At 39.4% G+C, this 17,569-nt stretch overlaps 1 protein-coding gene across 1 annotated transcript in view; it reads right to left on the bottom strand.

Moving 5' to 3' along the window:
- Window positions 1–644: 644 nt before the first annotated feature.
- Window positions 645–17,569, bottom strand: part of NDUFS1 (NADH:ubiquinone oxidoreductase core subunit S1) — a 27,724-nt gene continuing 10,799 nt past the window's right edge. The window contains exons 8-19 of the mRNA XM_078379611.1: window positions 16,564–16,749; window positions 15,777–15,911; window positions 14,262–14,376; window positions 13,393–13,538; window positions 7,620–7,748; window positions 6,679–6,808; window positions 6,397–6,557; window positions 4,994–5,148; window positions 3,162–3,337; window positions 2,157–2,291; window positions 1,178–1,250; window positions 645–970 (exon numbers count right to left, since the gene is read on the bottom strand). Of these exons, the coding sequence (XP_078235737.1) occupies window positions 879–970; window positions 1,178–1,250; window positions 2,157–2,291; window positions 3,162–3,337; window positions 4,994–5,148; window positions 6,397–6,557; window positions 6,679–6,808; window positions 7,620–7,748; window positions 13,393–13,538; window positions 14,262–14,376; window positions 15,777–15,911; window positions 16,564–16,749 (1,633 nt within the window). The 3' untranslated portion in view covers window positions 645–878. The remainder of the gene's footprint in view (window positions 971–1,177; window positions 1,251–2,156; window positions 2,292–3,161; window positions 3,338–4,993; window positions 5,149–6,396; window positions 6,558–6,678; window positions 6,809–7,619; window positions 7,749–13,392; window positions 13,539–14,261; window positions 14,377–15,776; window positions 15,912–16,563; window positions 16,750–17,569) is intronic.

Here is a 17,569-nt window from a genome sequence, read left to right as displayed (position 1 = left end):
CTACCATTTAGCTGCTGACAGGCTGCCAACCGACGTGCTTTAATGGTGGATACCATAGGTTTTTTAATTGTTTTAAATGTTTTCCCCCCACTGGTTTTAATGTGATATGTTATTGCTTGTTTTACTTGCATTTCTCCTTAAATATTTCGTAAGCTTCCTTGAAAAACTTCATAACTGTTAAGAGTATACACCAGTGGAACCAATTACCTTGAGAGGCAGTGAGTGCTCCAGCACAGGAGGCATTCAAGAGAAAATTGGACAACCATCTGTCAGATCTGCTTTGATTTAGACTCCTGCATTGAGCAAGAGGTTGGACTCCATGGCTTTATAGTCCCTTTCCAACTCAATTATTCTATGAGTCCAATTGTTGGTAGAAAGGTAGGGTATAAATGAAATGAGCAAACAATGCAAGAGGAAGACATCATAGTAGTATTTACTGACTATAGTTAAGGGGTCAAGAAGTGCCTCTGTTCAAGTTTCTTCTGTGTGATCAAATAATCTTCTGAAGTGGAAGAAGGCAATAGATTAGGAAGAGAAGTTAATCAAAAACTTTCTTGCACATGCTAAATTTCACATATATCCAAAGTTTTTCATATTTATATCTCATAATTTTTAGATATTAAACTTAAAAAAGGATCACAATGCACAGTAAAATTGTTTTAATGTTACATCATGTCTGTACACAGTCAGTACATACACGTCTCCACACAGTGAACTGGATTTTATATTATGAAGTGCAGGTTGATGGCCTAAAATAAACTTTCCTTTGCAATTCATAAAGGAAGTAGGGACCTAAACAAAAAAGAAAAGCTATTTTGTAGTCTAATCGTTTCAGTCATAATCATGCCTGATGGACTCCAGTAGTCAGCTTTCATTCTTTAGCAGATGGTGGGTTCTTCAATCGCCTTGGCACCCTCTGTAACAGCTTTCACACATTTTGCCATCGTCTGTGATGCTCTACTAATAGGATCTGAAAAGACAAATGTTTGTGTTCTAACTTTTATAAGACTAAGTACTGCTGTGTGTAATAAATAACACTTGTTTCAACTATTGGCGTATTTCATATAGGAATGAAAACAAAACTGTATCAACTCTTACGTTTACAGGACATAACTATAGTTATGTTAAGGGTATACATTAGTAATTTCTTAGACCATGAGAATAAGAGCACTGTTACCTGTCATATAGAAGTCTTTAACTGTGAGTTGGGGTGGAACAAGTGGTTCAGCAAGAAGTTTCTGATTCACTGTCTGCAACAGAAGAATGACAAATAGAGCTGAGTGAGACTATGTTGCATTAAATTTGGATCTACAGATTTGAATCTAATGGATGTTACATTTGTTATACTCTGGAATGACTCTTCAGATAGACCAAGGAAAACATTATTGGAAAACCTTTTGTTTAAACCAACAACCTGTCCTGATCAGGAATTCTGTGCAAACTACCACTACATATCCTTTTGTGGCTCATATAACAGTTCTCTTCCTTTCATTGCAAAGAAAGTCTACGGGATATTCTGGATATTATATCTAGGCTGAAATCCAGCAGCAGAACATATGCTGTGTAAGTCTGATGATGTAATTTAGCATAGGAGTTTTTTGTGGCAGATATGTACCCTAGACTTAAGATACATTTCATGAGGAAGCAGTTGGGGACTGCAGGACAGTTTTACTGGTGGCAATGATACTTAGAAATTAAAGACATCTACAGCCACCAATGGCTTCTCTATGACAAAAGGGATCCCAAGGGAACCTTAAGACCTTCGGGGGACAGGGAGGAACATTTATTTCCAAAAAACTACTGCAGCTGATGACATCACCAGCCTTATGTAATTTAACTTCTGTTACTGGATTCCAACCATACAGTGTTTTTTTTCAAGTTTTAATTTTATTGCAATGGATAAAATTATTTTTTCCATGGCATTATTAACATAGAAATAATTCTATGTGGTAGCTTATGGTATATTTTATATAAGTTTTATATGAACGTTTTGTATGGACACACGTCAATTACCAGCACAATAAAGTCAATATCAAAGAACTGAGGAGTCACTTGGGGCAAAACTCTTCTCATGTGGTACACCTTCGGTTTATTTATAATAAAATGCTTATTTTATTATAGCCAGATAAGTATACATTGTTACAAGAACATCTTACCTTGGACAGATCAATTGCTTGCCTAAAGTAGTTGGCTTCTTCTACATCATCATATCTAACCAAGTTGGGAGACACTTCTTCCAATCTTTTCCTTACTTGATCAAGTTTGTCATAAGGGAGAGTCATGCCGGCCACCTGTAACAGATAAGAGGAGGGAGGAAATAAGTAAAAAAAAAGTTTAACAATGAATATTCAGAATAAACAAACTTAAAACTACTGATTTCAAAAGTGCTGCTTGTGTCCATTTAAAGGTTTACCAAGGTATCTGAAGACACAGATCTGATGTTACAAAATGTAATACTACGGAAAAGTAGAATTTTTGCTTGGCATAAATACAATAGAAAGATTAACCCATTGATATATTTGCTTGGTACAGTAACCCAAAGCTGACTGAAATCCAATAGCTACTTGCAAATAGAGTAGGCCTATTGAATCATTAGGAATTTGGTGAGTAAATTCCACATATTCAACAAATCTACTCTAAGCTGCAACCTTTTACTGGACTTCAGCCACTAGTTGTTAGAATATATTTGGCCAGCCCTAACCATTACTAACAACAGCACACAATACTGTATGTTGTAACTATATTCCAAGAAGCAAAACAAAGCCCACATATTTTCTCCCAGGAATCTCAAGTTAAACTCACATTTAATCATTCAGCCCACACATACTGCTGGAGCAACAGTTACCAGATTCCACACTCAGATCTCAGAATACATTTGAATAAAGAAATAGTCCCAAAAGCCTATTCTGTCTATTTTCCTATTCTGTGGCAATTACTTTGCAAATTCACACTTCAAAAAGTTTCCAGTATCTGAGAAGACCAGGCCAGAGAACAGGTGTAACTGACTTCCAGAGAACAATTCAGGTGGGCAGAGGCAGAAGTGAAGGCAGAAGGAAATCCCAAACCTGGGAGCTTCTGCCACTGATTCTGGAAAGGACTATATAAATACAGTAAACAAAACAACACCACTAACAGGTATGATTTCTAGCCTATCGCACTACCTCAGAAATTGCTCTAATAATTCTCCAGTCTTCTCTTGCTAGGCCAGGCGGTGTTACTGCTGCTCTGGTTTGCTGAGCTCTGCCTTCAGTGTTCACATAGGTTGCAGTCTTTTCAGTGTAAGCTGCTCCCGGAAGAATGACATCAGCCATAGGAGCACCTATATCACCATGGTGCCCTAGAAAAGATTGTGAAAGAACCATCAGTAATGATGGGATACAAGTCTGGATTTCTTTATCTATGCTGCATTTAATTAATATAAACAAAAGAGAAAGATGGGGATTGTGTTTAGAAGTTCAAGGACCACAAAGATAGGCTTTAATCTAGCTTTTACCCAGCCTTTAGATGTGTCACTCTTACCCAATGCTACTTTTGCTTTTTTGACTAGTTTACTTCCCATTAGGCCTTGTGCCTGGATGCCTCATTTTTTATTTCTTTAGCTATTTGCCTCATCTTACTGCACTTTTTATATAACTACTGACATTGTTCAAATATGTCCTTGCAGGCATCATTTCACAAAACAGGAGGCCTAAAATTCAACCATATTTCAATGCCTCTAAAACTTTCAGAGAGAGTTCTGAATTTTTATTTATCACCAGTATACTTCAGATATTAATCTAAGTAACTTAGTATATCCTTAACTTTATTACATAAACTACTGCCTGCCTAAGCAATCTTCATTCTTTTGCACTATTCCTTTGTCTTCACAGCTACTCTTTAACTTTTAATACCCTTTGGCAAAAAACTGCAACTGATGGAAACATCAGCAACTTTTCAGGGTTTGTTCTATTTGATGGGTTATTATTACTCAACCAAACAATTTGAAAAGTCATACTTCATCCAGTACCTGCCGACTTTTCAATTTGCTTATGGGCAACATCAGCTGATTTTTATCAGAGTTAAAATCTTACTTCATGGGTTAAGAGAAATACTAAACATGGTCAACTGAATGACATTTCTTATGGAAACATCTTCTCTTTCTAAGTATACTTATTTATTATTTATTAATTTATTAAATTTGTATACCACACTTACTAGTGATAAACTAGTAAATACTTTATCTATCTTGCTCAAGTGACAATCTCATTGAGTTCAACAGTTTAGAAGAGCAGCCTAAACAGGCTATGTGACCAAACTGCACTTTCAAACTGTTTTCTTGGAAGGAATGACTGACAGTCAGTTTAGCGTGACATCTTACACTATGAAAACATTAGCACTTTAAACAAGGGAAACATGAGCTCCGCCAACAGGACATGTGGGTTTTTTAAACTCCTGGCTCTGCTGAGAGTTGCATAACTTTAAATAATTTAGTTCTATTTTTATAAGAACTCATGTGGCTCGCACTTTTTTTAGTTTCAGAATCTGAAAGCCACTCAAACAAGTTATGGAATATGCAAAACAAATCCCAAAATTAAGTTTGCCATTAATATGCGAAGAAACATTGAGTATATTACTCAATTTTTTTCTGTGACAAACCTAAGAGTTACTAATGGAACAATAGACAGCACCTACTTACCAGACTGCAAATCATGAAAAGATAGCTTGACGGAAACTAATCCAAACAATGCTGATCATTTATAAAAATGATACAATAAGCCAGACATTTTTAAAGCTGAGTAAAGAGGCTTTCCAAAATCTGTTTATAAGGTGCACAGCATAAGATATTGAATATTTGCCATGGCAAATATTTCAAACAATTGATATAAAATCTGCATCAGGAACGGATGGACACCAAAAATACACAGTATTTCAGATGTAAAATTCACATTTTTGTTGCTTTAACATGCTCAATTCCCTCTCTTGGCCAAAAGAAAGGTGTAATAGTACAACTTACCTTGATAGATAATAAAACAATTCTTAGGCAAATCTTGACGAGTAACACAACCTGCATCAGCCCCTAAGAGATAAAGCACTTTGGGGGGATTCTTCCGCACTGTGTCCACTCCTGGTTTGTAACCGAGATCAAGAGCAGCTACCTGGCTTGCAACCCTACAGAAGAAAAGATTACTGTTTCACCTAGTATGTCCTTTCAACTGAATTTTTAAAAAAAGTCCTGAAAACTATAATCTGTTAAGAGACCACATTTTTATTTCTGTTGTAATTATATAAAGCAACTCTGTGTTCAGTAGAACTGTATTTGTGGAAAAGACAGATTACTCTGATAAAGTGCTGTCAAATCTGTAACAAAAAGATGCAGCCGCGTGAGTTAAAATTTCAGACAAAACAAATTACATCCATTGGAACATGTTTACAGATTATACAGAAGGAAGTAACTCCAAGCCTACAAGCTCTCTTATCCCAATGCATACAGACTGAAAGGAACAGGCATCATACCGCTGTTCAAATGTCTTGATATAAAATGCCTAAAAGCCAAGCCAGCACTGACAACGATCAGACTATGAGAACTCGGTTCAGATTTAGATACTTGCTAACGGGCTAGCAAGAGGGCACTTCTCTGCCCTCTAAAAACAATACACAAGTTAATAAACCCTGCTGAATGAGATGAGATGAGCTGTGATGCAAGGGTCATGGGAATGCCCAAAATCAAGGAGATGTGTTTCCAGCAGAAAGTAGATGCTAATCCAACCTCCTGCTATTTAGAAACACAGCTGGCTAGGGAGGTTCAATTTTTGAGAAATATATACAAGAAAAAGTTGTTCTTATATTTGGAGTTAAATAATGTACAGTGGTGCCTTGCTTGACAATGTTAATTCGTTCCAGCGAAATTGCTGTAGAGCGAAAACATTGTCAAACGAAATTAAAAAACCCATTGATACGCACTGAAAACTGTTCAGTGCATTCCAATGGGATGAATACCTGCTCGTCCAGCGAAGATCCTCCATATGGCGGCCATTTTCGGTGCCTGTAAAGCGAGGAATCCATCCTAGAAAACAGCGGGCGGCCATTTTTTTCAGCCGGTGGTCATTTTGAAACCCAACAATCAGCTGTTTGCTGATGGTCGTAAAGCGAAAATCGTTTCCCGAAGCAGGGAACCGATCATCGTTAAACGAAAAAACCCATTTAAACCATCGTTTTGCGATCGCAGCAATTTCCTTGTTAAGCAAGCCAATCGTTAAGTGAGGCACCACTGTATTACTGTTCAGTGATGCAATGAAGTTCATATTTTACTCTAACGAGGCAGGTCTGACTATGCTGCATCCCTTTGGAGACAACAATTTAATCAGTTGTCAGAATGCTGGGAGATGGAAGTAGAAAGACATCAAGCTTGAGCCAAACCTGTGGAGAATGTTCAGGACTTTCCAGTCATCACCAACTCCACTTTTTGTCCTAGCATTTTGTGCAATGGTGGAAATGGCTGAATGAAGAGCTGCTCCATCACTACGCTGCAATGCTACACTGCCAACCACCACCATTGGCTTTTTAGCCTGGTTCAGGACCTGTGATAAATGGAACAAGAGGCAAGAGAGGAGAAAATCCATTCATATCTTGGATATTAGAACAATAAATCCATTTTCAATGAAAGGATTTAGCAAAAGCACAGATTTCTTGCTAAGTTACCTTGCTGAATGGGTGTTTTTCTGAAGCAATGTCCAGGAGTATCTGTGGGGAATCACCCAGATGATCATATGTGTAGGTCAAGTCAACCTGACTGCCCACAAGAGCCACCGTGAGCTCATTGTGAAGCCAACTGAAAATGAAGCACAAGGAACATACTATCTTGAAAGACACAATTTTTCTAGTGCACGGAAAAAGTTATGCTACATTAGCTCATATTTCTAGAATATATTGCTTTAGTAACTTCTGCAGATGTTGCTGAACTTGAAAAATATACAGTATCGCACAAACCAGCCACAAACCTATTGTTGTTTGCATGACTTGCAACAACTATTTAACCAAGTGCTGGGCCAAATATTAGTTGCACAACTGTGAGTGCATAACCTGACATGTTACCAAAAATGGCCCAGCACTTTGTCCATTAATCAGGACATGTTACACAAATCTTATGTCAACACTAGTAGAATTCTGGCCAATGACAGATAAATATCTGTGATTTAAAGGCAACATAAATCATGCAGAGACATGCAAAGTAATAAGCAGCAATCTGTGCAGAACCAGAGAGGATGGTTTTGAAGCTGCCTATATTTTCAGAGGCTGGTTATTGAGCAGTATAAAGCAACTCTACTAAAAGAGAATAACATCCCAGCATACACAAAGAACTAGAGAACCTCTGGCTTTTACTTAGAGGTACAACATATCTCTATTATATGGAACACCATGTGTATCTTTTTCTGATTCTCACATTTCTTATTCAACAGTATTCCTTCTCATTACAATGTCATGCACTAGATAATGCATGAGGAGTGCCATAGCCATGGTCATCAAGATACTATATAGCCTTTAGTTTACAGCAGGTACACACATACAATCTAGCTTCTCCAGTTGTGGTTTCTAATCTGCAAAGATAAATTATTTGCATCTGATGTCATGGAACTGCAAACCTCTTTCGAATTCTGGCATTGAACAGTGGTGCTTCAAAGCGTGGATTAGTGCCAATTAGCAGCAGAACATCTGCTTCTTCCACTCCTGCAATCTTGGTATTAAGGAGGTAGTTAGATCTTAGGTCTGTTCTATAAAGAGAATGCACAAAAGCAAAAATATGAAGCTAAACATAATAATTGTGATACGGAGTTACTATGTGAAGGACCAAGAGATGACTCTATAAAGAACCATTTTAATGTTAAAATAAAAGTAATGTATTTATATATCTTCATCCCTCCATGAAATCTTATATTGTTGTCTCACTGACATGGAAATTTACTTATTTAAAATATTTTTACAACCTTTCTCCTTGAAAAGGACCCAAAGAGGCTTACACCAATGAAAGACAATATATAAAGTTGAAAACAATGAGTATACAACTCTGGTTAACATCATTAAACGACCATATTTAAAACTACAAACAATGGATAAAGAGGCATCTTACATCAGTAACAATCAATATTAAGGCAAAGATCAGTAAGTATACAGAAATTTTAAAATGCCACTCTGAGAAACGGAAAACAAGTAGTACTAAGAATCCAATCAAAGCAATAATGCATAGTAATCTATCTAAAAATCACACAGCTGATTACTGAGGGAAAGCTTGCCTGAAAAGAAAGGTCTTTGCCTGCTTGCAGAATGATACGAGCAAAGATGGGGCAAGTCTAGCCTCCTGTGGGAGCAAGTTCCAAAGTCTGGGAGAAGCAACAGAGAAGGCTCTCTTCTATGTCCCCATCACACACACCTGTGAAGGTGGCGTAAATGACTCTGGGCTTTTAAAGGCTATGCCAACAGAACAGTCCATCAAGCTGGTAAAACTTAAAAGAGTACAGTCTTGGTAGCAGATTGTGTCAGATGTCTAAGGACCAGCATAGCCAAGTACAAAGAGGACTACCACCAGACAGCTGGTTATCAGGAGCTGAAGTATCAAAGTAACTACTGTATGAAGATACTAACAGTATGGAATAGCAACAATCTGCTATACTGGTGGCGGGGGGGGGGAGTGGTATTATCATCCATGAATGCGTCTACAGTGGTGCCTCGCTTGATGAAGATAATTCGTTCCGTTCAAATCGCTGTTAAGCAAAATCCTTGTCAAGCGAAATTAAAAAATCCACTGAAATGCATTGAAAACCGGTTCAATGCGTTCCAATGGGCGAAATACCTGCTCGTTTTGCGAAGATCCTCCATAGGGCGGCCATTTTCCGGTGCCTGTAAAGTGAGGAATCCGTCCTAAAGCACAGCGGGGAGCCATTTTGCATAGTGGGCGGCCATTTTAGAGCTGCCGATCAGCTGTTTTAAAATGTTGTCTAGCGAAAAATCGGTTCCCGAAGCAGGGGACTGATCGTTAAGCAAATTTTTCCCATAGGAACATCATTTTGCGACTGCAATAGCGATTGGAAAAACTTCATCATAAAGCGGATTTGTCATTTAATGAGGTAATCATTAAGCGAGGCACCACTGTAATCCCAATTTAAAGTCATCCAAATAAGTAACTATCTCCACATTCTTTAGTGCTTACCACAGCATAACAAAGAACAGGTTGCTTATTTATGACTGTGGTTCTTTAAGTGGTAATCTGTGAATTCACATATAAGAACTCTATACTTGCATGGAAATCAGCCTTCAAACTTTCTAGATCTTAAGGAGAAGTGTCTCTCTCCCCTATGCCCCCATTCCTACACATGACCAGGTATACCCTAACAGCTCTCACCCGGTTCTCCTCTGTCCGCGGGGTGGGATGTATAAGTTCACAGATGACCACTTGAAGAACTACAATTACAAGTAAGCAACCTGTCCATCATGGTCTTTGTGAATCATGCATATGGATGACTAGCAAGCTCACTTACTGGAAGAGAGATCTCTATAGCCAATCAAAAGAAACATCCTGCCGGAAATGAATATTCAGTCTATAATATCTGACAAAGATATGTGGCTGGGAGTTACTGTAAATATTACCAAATTAATTTATTAAAAAATTCCCTTTTAGACATAAAAGAATATCGAAATCTACCCCATATATTTTTCCGCACTGCAATACCTATTTCCCCTCCTAAAGGGTCAGGGAAAAACAAGAAAGTAGAAAAAGTAAAGGAAGAACTATTTATAGTTTGAAAAACTATTGAATTCTAGGTAAGCAAGGCTCCAGCATTCTGCAAGCAGACAGAGGAGGACTGGATGAGAGCTGTTAGGGTGTGCCTGGTCATGGGCACTGGCATTGGGGGAGGGGAAAATGCTCTTTCTTAGGCTCTGGAAAGTTTCAAGGCTGCTTTCTACACAGATGCCAAATCTGTATGTGTGATTCACAAAAATCACATACAGTAGCACTTTCCTTGGTTCATCTTTAGTCTCATACCATTCAGCTTCATTAGAGCAGGGGTCCCCAACCCCCAGTCCACGACCATCCTGGAACTGGACCACAAAGACGAATCTCCGTCCCCTGCCCGCACACACGGTGGGTATGTCATGCTTGCAGAGGGGCATGTTGCGTTTGAGGGGCTTGTTACGCTTGCATGCTGTGGAAAGCCCAAATGGGAGAGAACAGAACTAGTATGTGATGTCGTTGAATCAGAATTGAACTGGAATCGAAGGAATTTGTAGTGAGTCAGGTGAACAGAGATGTGAAAGTACGCGTCTTAGAGATCTATGACAACAAACCAGTCTCCCTGTGAAAAGAGAGGAATGATAGTGTCTAGTGTCAACATTCTGAAGTGTCTAGGTCGGATGAATTTATTGAGATTTCTGAGGTCAAGGATGGAACGGAGTCCTTCGTCTCTTTTCGGTACTGTAAAATATCCGGAGTAAAAACCGCCATGCAGGACAGAGGGAAGGATGGTGGTTATGGCTTGCTTTTGGAGAAGAAGGAAAACTTCTTAAAGGACTGTCGAATGAGGGGTATTTTTAACTTTTCCGATAGGTGGGATAGTTTCAAATTCAATGAAGTAAACCGTTTTCAATGATGGAAAGGACCCATTGGTCATTAGTTATACGTTGCCAAACATTAAGGAACGGATGCAATCTTGTTTGGGACAGGATTGAAGAATTTAAAGGAGGTAAAGAGAGTCTATGGGTATTGCTTACCCTTCTTTTGAGGGCGCCGAAAGGGTTGGCGGCGTGGTTGCTGTTGCTGGGTTTAAAAGGAAGATGGATTGCTTAGCGATGAGGTTTTTGGAGCGATTTTGCGCTCCGTTTAACGATATTTCCTATGGGGAAAATTCGCATAGCAATGTTCGGGACCTTGCCTCGCTTAGCGATGACAGTCTTAGGTCCCCTGTTTCGCTTAGCGATGTTCCGTTTTCGCTATTTTTAAAGTGTCTTAAAAGGTTAAAAACGGTTTTAAATGCTTGGGATCGTTAGTGCACCTTCTAAAACTTTTGCAAACTTAATTTGGCTTTGTTCTGACTCTTCGTTAATTTTTGGTGAATTCCCCCCCCCATTGGAAAGCATTGAACTATCAGTTTGACAGCTGTCAAACCTGCAGTTCAATGCTTTCCAATGGGGGGGGGAATTCACCAAAAATTAACAAAGACTTGGAAAATGTTTTAAATGCTTGGATTCGTTAGAGCCCTTGTAAAACGTGTGCAAACTTAATTTGACTTTGTTCTGACTCTTTGTTAATTGCTGGTGAATTTTTTCACCCCATTGAAATGCATTGAACCTAAGTTTGACAGCTGTCAAACCTGCAGTTCAGTGCTTTCCAATGGGGGGAAAAATTCATCAAAAATTAACAAAGAGTCAGAACAAAGCCAAATTAAGTTTGCACACGTTTTAGAAGGTGCACTAACGATCCCAAGCATTTAAAACCGTTTTTGAACCTTTTAAGACACACTTAAAATTGCAAAAACGGACATCGCAAAACCATTGGAATGCACTGAATAGGCTTCAATGCATTCCAATGGGGGATACATTGTTTCGCTTAGCAATGTTTCCTATGGGGAATTTCGCTTAAGGACGGTAATCCGTTCCCATTGGAACGGATTAACCGGTTTTCAATGCATTCCTATGGGAAATGGTGTTTCGCTTAGTGATGTTTTCCCATAGCGATGTTTTTTTTTGGAACCAATTAACATTGTTAAGCGAGGCACCACTGTATCTATCTCTTCTATCATCCTGGAACTGGTGTCAAGACGATTGTGGATAATAGTAGTATTCCCAGTGTGGGAGGTCGTACAGCGCAGGTGATAGATGTTGTCTTTTCTCCCAGTGTTTTCTAGGAGAGTGAAGAGACGAATCAGAGCCAGATAGTTCAATTGGAATTGCCCACCCTGATGATGCAGGGCTCGAATGGGCCGAGGCCTGGCTGGAATGAACATCAGTTGGAGAGAGGCCAATACTCGGCGACAAGCTACCAGCGGAGGCTGGAGCTCGGGCCAGAAGTAGAGATGGGTTAACTCTGTCAGAAACAGAGCCTGGAGCATCTCTAGGTAATTCTTCCAGGATGGGAGATGGAAGTCAGCTGTGGTGGATCGAGCTGAGTGGACTTTGAGGGTCTTTTCGGTTTCTTTGGGGTTGTTTTGAATTTTTTCTTTTTAAAAGTCTCTAGAGACTGGGTCAAGGCCTTGGTCGTCAACATTGATTTCAAATCGGACTTTGACTTCTCCTTATGGTGAGGAGAAGGAGTTGCTGGGCTGGAAATGGGCATAGGGGGATTTTGCTGATCGGGTCGAGGGTCTGGAGATTATGCAGACTCCATAGCGACCAGAGGTGGGTTTAGAGATTTCTCCCAGAGGTAAGATTTCAGTCTTTTTAAACGCAGTTTTAGTGTTGGTGTACTGTAGTTAGCCTTTTACACTCGGAGCAGCGGTGTGTCGGATGTTGTTCTCCAAGACAGAAAAGGCAACGGTTGTGGCCGTCGGTGAACGGGATTTTATTTGCACAAAGAACGCACCACTTGAAAGACCCGGGGGGGGCCCATAAAAGAGCGGAGAAAAGGGGAAGGGAAACGGTCATGGGCAGGATGGGATCGGCAAACGCGGACAGAGAAAAAACTGGAATAAACTCACAGGGGAAACATCCAATAAAGAAAGACGATTGAAAAGGAATTTGAGGAAAATAAACGATGATTCGATGGAAAGTATTAATTCAATAGATCGCTCTAGTTCTCCAAAACAGGTCTAGCCAACATGGCAGAAAAGGGGAACTGAGGGGATCAGTGGCGGGCGGAGCATGTGCTCCACGGGGGAACATCCCACTAATCATGTGTCTTTAAGCTCTAGAAATTTCCGACAGGTTCAATGCAGGTGCAGAACAACCCAATTGTGTGCATTCACAGAGGCCACAAAGAAGAATCTCCCTTTTTCACAGGAGCCACACATTTTTACTGAGCTGTCCACTATACATTCCCTTTTCCACTCAATCATTGCCAGCTCAGACTCCATCAAGCAGTTACGATTTTTAGGTCAGTGTGAATAATTTTACATTTATTTTGAACTGTATTTGCCATTTTAATGGTCATTTCCCTAATTTGGTGAGAAAAGCTTCCAACTTTTACAGTATACCTTCAAATATGCTTTTTATAATTATGCTTGTAATAGCACAATACCACGTATACAATATTCCAGACACCAACAAGTGTGAAATACTGCAGTAACTTTTAACTATGCTAGAAAACCTACAAGAAACCCTCTACCAGACAAGTTTCTACTCCTATCAAAGTACATCAGTCAAATCATAGTAACATGAACTGCTCTTAGCCCCTTATTAAACTAGTACAATGTGTCCACATCATCTTACCCAGCTCCTCCAGTAGGGAAAACCTCTTCTGTGCACAGGTTGTCAGAGTTAACTCTATTCAGCAGGTCTTTGAGCGCTACAAGGGCTTCTGCATCCACCAGTCCTCCTGCAATTGCAGCTACGTCATTTCCCTGACTACTTTGCAACTGGAATAAATGAACACCAAAAACAATGAGATAATAGATCTGCTGCTGCTGAAAGCTAAAACATGTTTGCCAAGAAACAAAAGTTATCCAGTATCTTGTTAGGGATATCCAGTCATGCATCTTACACTGCACTAGAGTGAGGGTACTACTTGGCAAGGTGTCTAGTGCAAAATCAGTTGTGCGACCAGTCATGCAACAGACACCTTGCCAAACAGCATGGACACTTGCACAATGTTAATTATGTGTACAAAAATGCACAACCGGCCACTAGCCAAAATATCAGTTATGGAGAACATTAACCTTCCACAAGATACGAAAAGAAGCCAAAAAAAATTCATCACTCACTACGCAAGACATGTGCTTGAATCACTCCTGAAAAACAACATATTTGATGCAACTAACCATCATATTGAAAAGCACTCCATCTTGGAAGCAGCAGTCAATAAAACTAAGGACCACTAGTAAGTGAGCAATCTTACTGGCAATTTTTTTTCCTATGATTCAACAAACAGTGAATTTTTTGTTCTCCTCTTCCCTCCATTTTTATTTGCTCATGAAATTCCCCACACTCTCAAAGCAAATTTACAGGATCTATGGGGCAACGTGGAGGCCAGAAATCATGATGCCAGAAGTTTCCATTCCTCATGGGGATCAGTTGTAAAGTAATGGGTCAAACTACTTTGTTTTCATCAACAGAGGTCCATTCGAAGTAAACATTCTTACCACTCCTGCCACACAGCTCAAGGCATCTTCCCAGGACACATACGTCAACATCCCCTCTTCATTCTTTATCATTGGTTCAATAAGACGCTGCCGTTTCAGACCATCATAAGCAAATCTGGAGAGTAAAGGCAAAGCTAATGATACAGTACAAGCAATTACTGAAATAGCTACTTCATTAACTGTGAACTACTGGCACCAAGCCAGATACAATACTTTTAATTTATAGATTGCTCTGTTTTGCCATTTACAATGACAATGATGCTTTCAGTTCAGTTACACCCAGAATTCCAATACTAACACTAAATGGCATACAAAAGGGTGGAAGCCCTACAATTATTCCGTCTGTACTAATTACACAGTTAAAATACATTAACACACAACAAATAGCTAAATTCCCACGATTTCAACAGAAAACAGCTGTGTGCATATTTTTCTGTATAATACCCCAATTTACCTTAGTTGTAATAAATGATCTTTAAAATAAAATACAGTGGTGCCTCGCAAGACGAGCACTTCGTTTAATGAAGGAATCGCATCACGACGAAGATTTTGCGATCGCAAAAGCGATCACAAAACAATGTTTCCTATGGGGTTTTTTCGCTTTGCGATGATCGGTTACCTGCTTTGCTAACTGATTATTGCAAAACGAAGATTTTCGCACAGCTGATTGGTGGTTTCAAAATGGCCACTGGGTAAAAAAATGGCCGCCCGCTGTTTTCTGGGATGGATGCCTTGCTGCACGGGCAGCGAAAATGGCCACGCTATGGAGGATCTTCGTTGGATGGTGAGTTTCAAGCCCATAGGAACGCATTAATTGGGGTTTAATGCATTTCTATGGGCTTTTAAAAATCGCTTTACGATGTTTTCATTCTACAGCGATTTCGCTGGAACGAATTAACATCGTAATGCGAAGCACCACTGTACTGTATTTTTACGTTATAAGACGACCCCCACTTTTCCAACCCCATATAAGAAAATTTGATTGCTGCTTTCCCCCTCCACTTCCTAAGCCCTCCGAAAGCAGATCAAAGAGCTGCAGAAGTGGAGGTGGAAAGCAGCGATGAAAGGGCTGCAGGACTGCAGCCCTTTGATCCTGCACCCTTCACAGCTGCTTTCCCCGCCACTTCCTAAGCCCTGCAGGGCTTAGGAAGTGGAGGGGTAAAGGGAGGGGCTTAGGAAGTGGAGGGGTAAAGCAGCTATCTAAGGGCTGCAGGATCAAAGGACTGCAGGATCAAAGGGCTGTGATCCTGCAGTACTTTGACCCCTTCCCCCCTTATGTCCGTGTATAAGACGACCCTCAATTTTTAGTCTAAAGATTTTAGATAAAAGTATCATCACAGGAAATATGGTAAAAAGTTTGGCTCTGACAATTGAAAGAGAAAATACTTCCAACACCAGTTTACAAATTGGTTCTCAGACAGATTTTAAATCCTCATCAAGGGACTAAAGAGCCTTGCAGCTGTATTTTTGTATACTACAAAGATTTGGTTCTAAAAAGATCACATACAGTGATACCTTGTTTTGTCAGAAATCCATTCTTCATTGATATCCTCATGTAGTCTTGGCAAAATCCTCATCACTTCTCCAGTTCGAGTGCTCACCACAATGTTGCTCCCTACTGCATCAAGAACATCAATGGACTCTGTCTTTCTAAGAAAAGAGCACAAAGCCCAATAATCACACTTTGGGGAAATATCTGAACAACAAATTTCAATGCCTCACCAAATCCTGTCATGTTTTCAGTTGTTGTTCTGATACTCTGGAAGGTACAAGGCTGGGGAAAGCTAGAGATTACACACAGTACTGTACTAATTTCACGTCATATACTTCAAAATAGCAACTGGCTATTTCCATCATTCAACAGACCAACTATATAGACTACTACTATAAATTCCATTACTATCATTCTTCTACCTTCACTGTAGCAGCCTTTAATAAAACCTTCAAGTGATAAGCATTCTTATTTATAGAACGGCTCATCTGGGAAATCAGAGCACTGTTAGTGATTGTGTTCTCCAGCATGACATAGGTAACACATGGTCCTGAACATACAGTAGACAAATTCATTCAGTTTAACAGATACTGTTTCTCCTAATCTAAAGTGCACTGCCAATCATTATAAATCCTTTAAGAGTTAGCTTGGTTTCACTGGGATTGTGATCTTCAAAGTTCAAGTAAAATGAAAAATTCAGGCCAAGGGCAAAGAAAAAAGTGTTAGCATATTTGAATGAAACTTTACATTTAACAAATATTAAAAGGTTGTATTTAGTTTGACACTGTGAATACCAATTAAGATACATGCCTTGTCTCCCAGGGTCGAGCAGTAAAAGCATATGGCTTTGAGGTAAGCGCACCTACTGGGCAAATATCAATCACATTGCCTGATAATTCAGACATGAACATTTTTTCAATGTAAGTACCAACTTGCATCTCATTTCCTCTCCCAGTGGTTCCTAGGTCATCAACTCCCGCAATCTCACTTGCAAACCTAGCCAAGAGAAACATAAAAACATGACAAAATACTGAATACCATACTTTCCAACTTTAAAGAAAGAACTCATATGCAAGAAAATCTAAAAGAAAGACTTAGAAGCTTTGGTCATGGTTATAAATATCTCTAATGTAGCTAATGAATAAAAGGTTATTACAATATATTAAAGGTAAGTACACTACAGCTCCATAGGTTTTGGGACAGATGAAGACAACAAGCTGACACTTCATCCAGGATAGGCAAGGAGTAGCCTAAATAGCCACTCCTGATTATCTTGATGAAGGTGTGTGATGAGTTTTGAGATGGAACTGCATGCTATACAAAGGTCCAAGTTACGCATATGCATAGGGAGGTGTTCTTTGGACTTGGCACCATCTATGGAGATACAAATATCACTGATCTTTTCTTTTGTTTTGTGCCATTAAGACACCTGAACTTATATCAGCCCTTTGTAGGGCTTTTGAGTATGTGAGATGTTCTGTTTGAGGAACTGTTTCCAGTGCTAACCCCAAGTAAGTTTCCATGGATAAGCAGAGATGTGAACATAGATCGCCTGAGGCCTAGTCTGTCATTCTATCCACTACAATGTCTCTCAGCATTGGTCACCAGGTACATTAGCAGCATCAGGTAAGCTGGCCTTACTACCTTCGGGCTCTCTATATTATCCACATTAGGTTGTTTTAAAAGGTTGTACAGAAGCCTCAACTAATATATGCTAATGCTTATGGGAACAAAAATAAAACAAAATCAGACATCAACACCTCAGATTCAACCTACATATGGAAAATTTGGAATGGAAATCCATTTGGCTCCAATG

Source organism: Pogona vitticeps, chromosome 1 (assembly GCF_051106095.1).
Source record: "Pogona vitticeps strain Pit_001003342236 chromosome 1, PviZW2.1, whole genome shotgun sequence".
NCBI classification, from domain to species: domain Eukaryota; kingdom Metazoa; phylum Chordata; class Lepidosauria; order Squamata; family Agamidae; genus Pogona; species Pogona vitticeps.
Note: the sequence above shows the minus strand (reverse complement) of the source record. Positions and strands in the feature narration are given on the sequence as shown.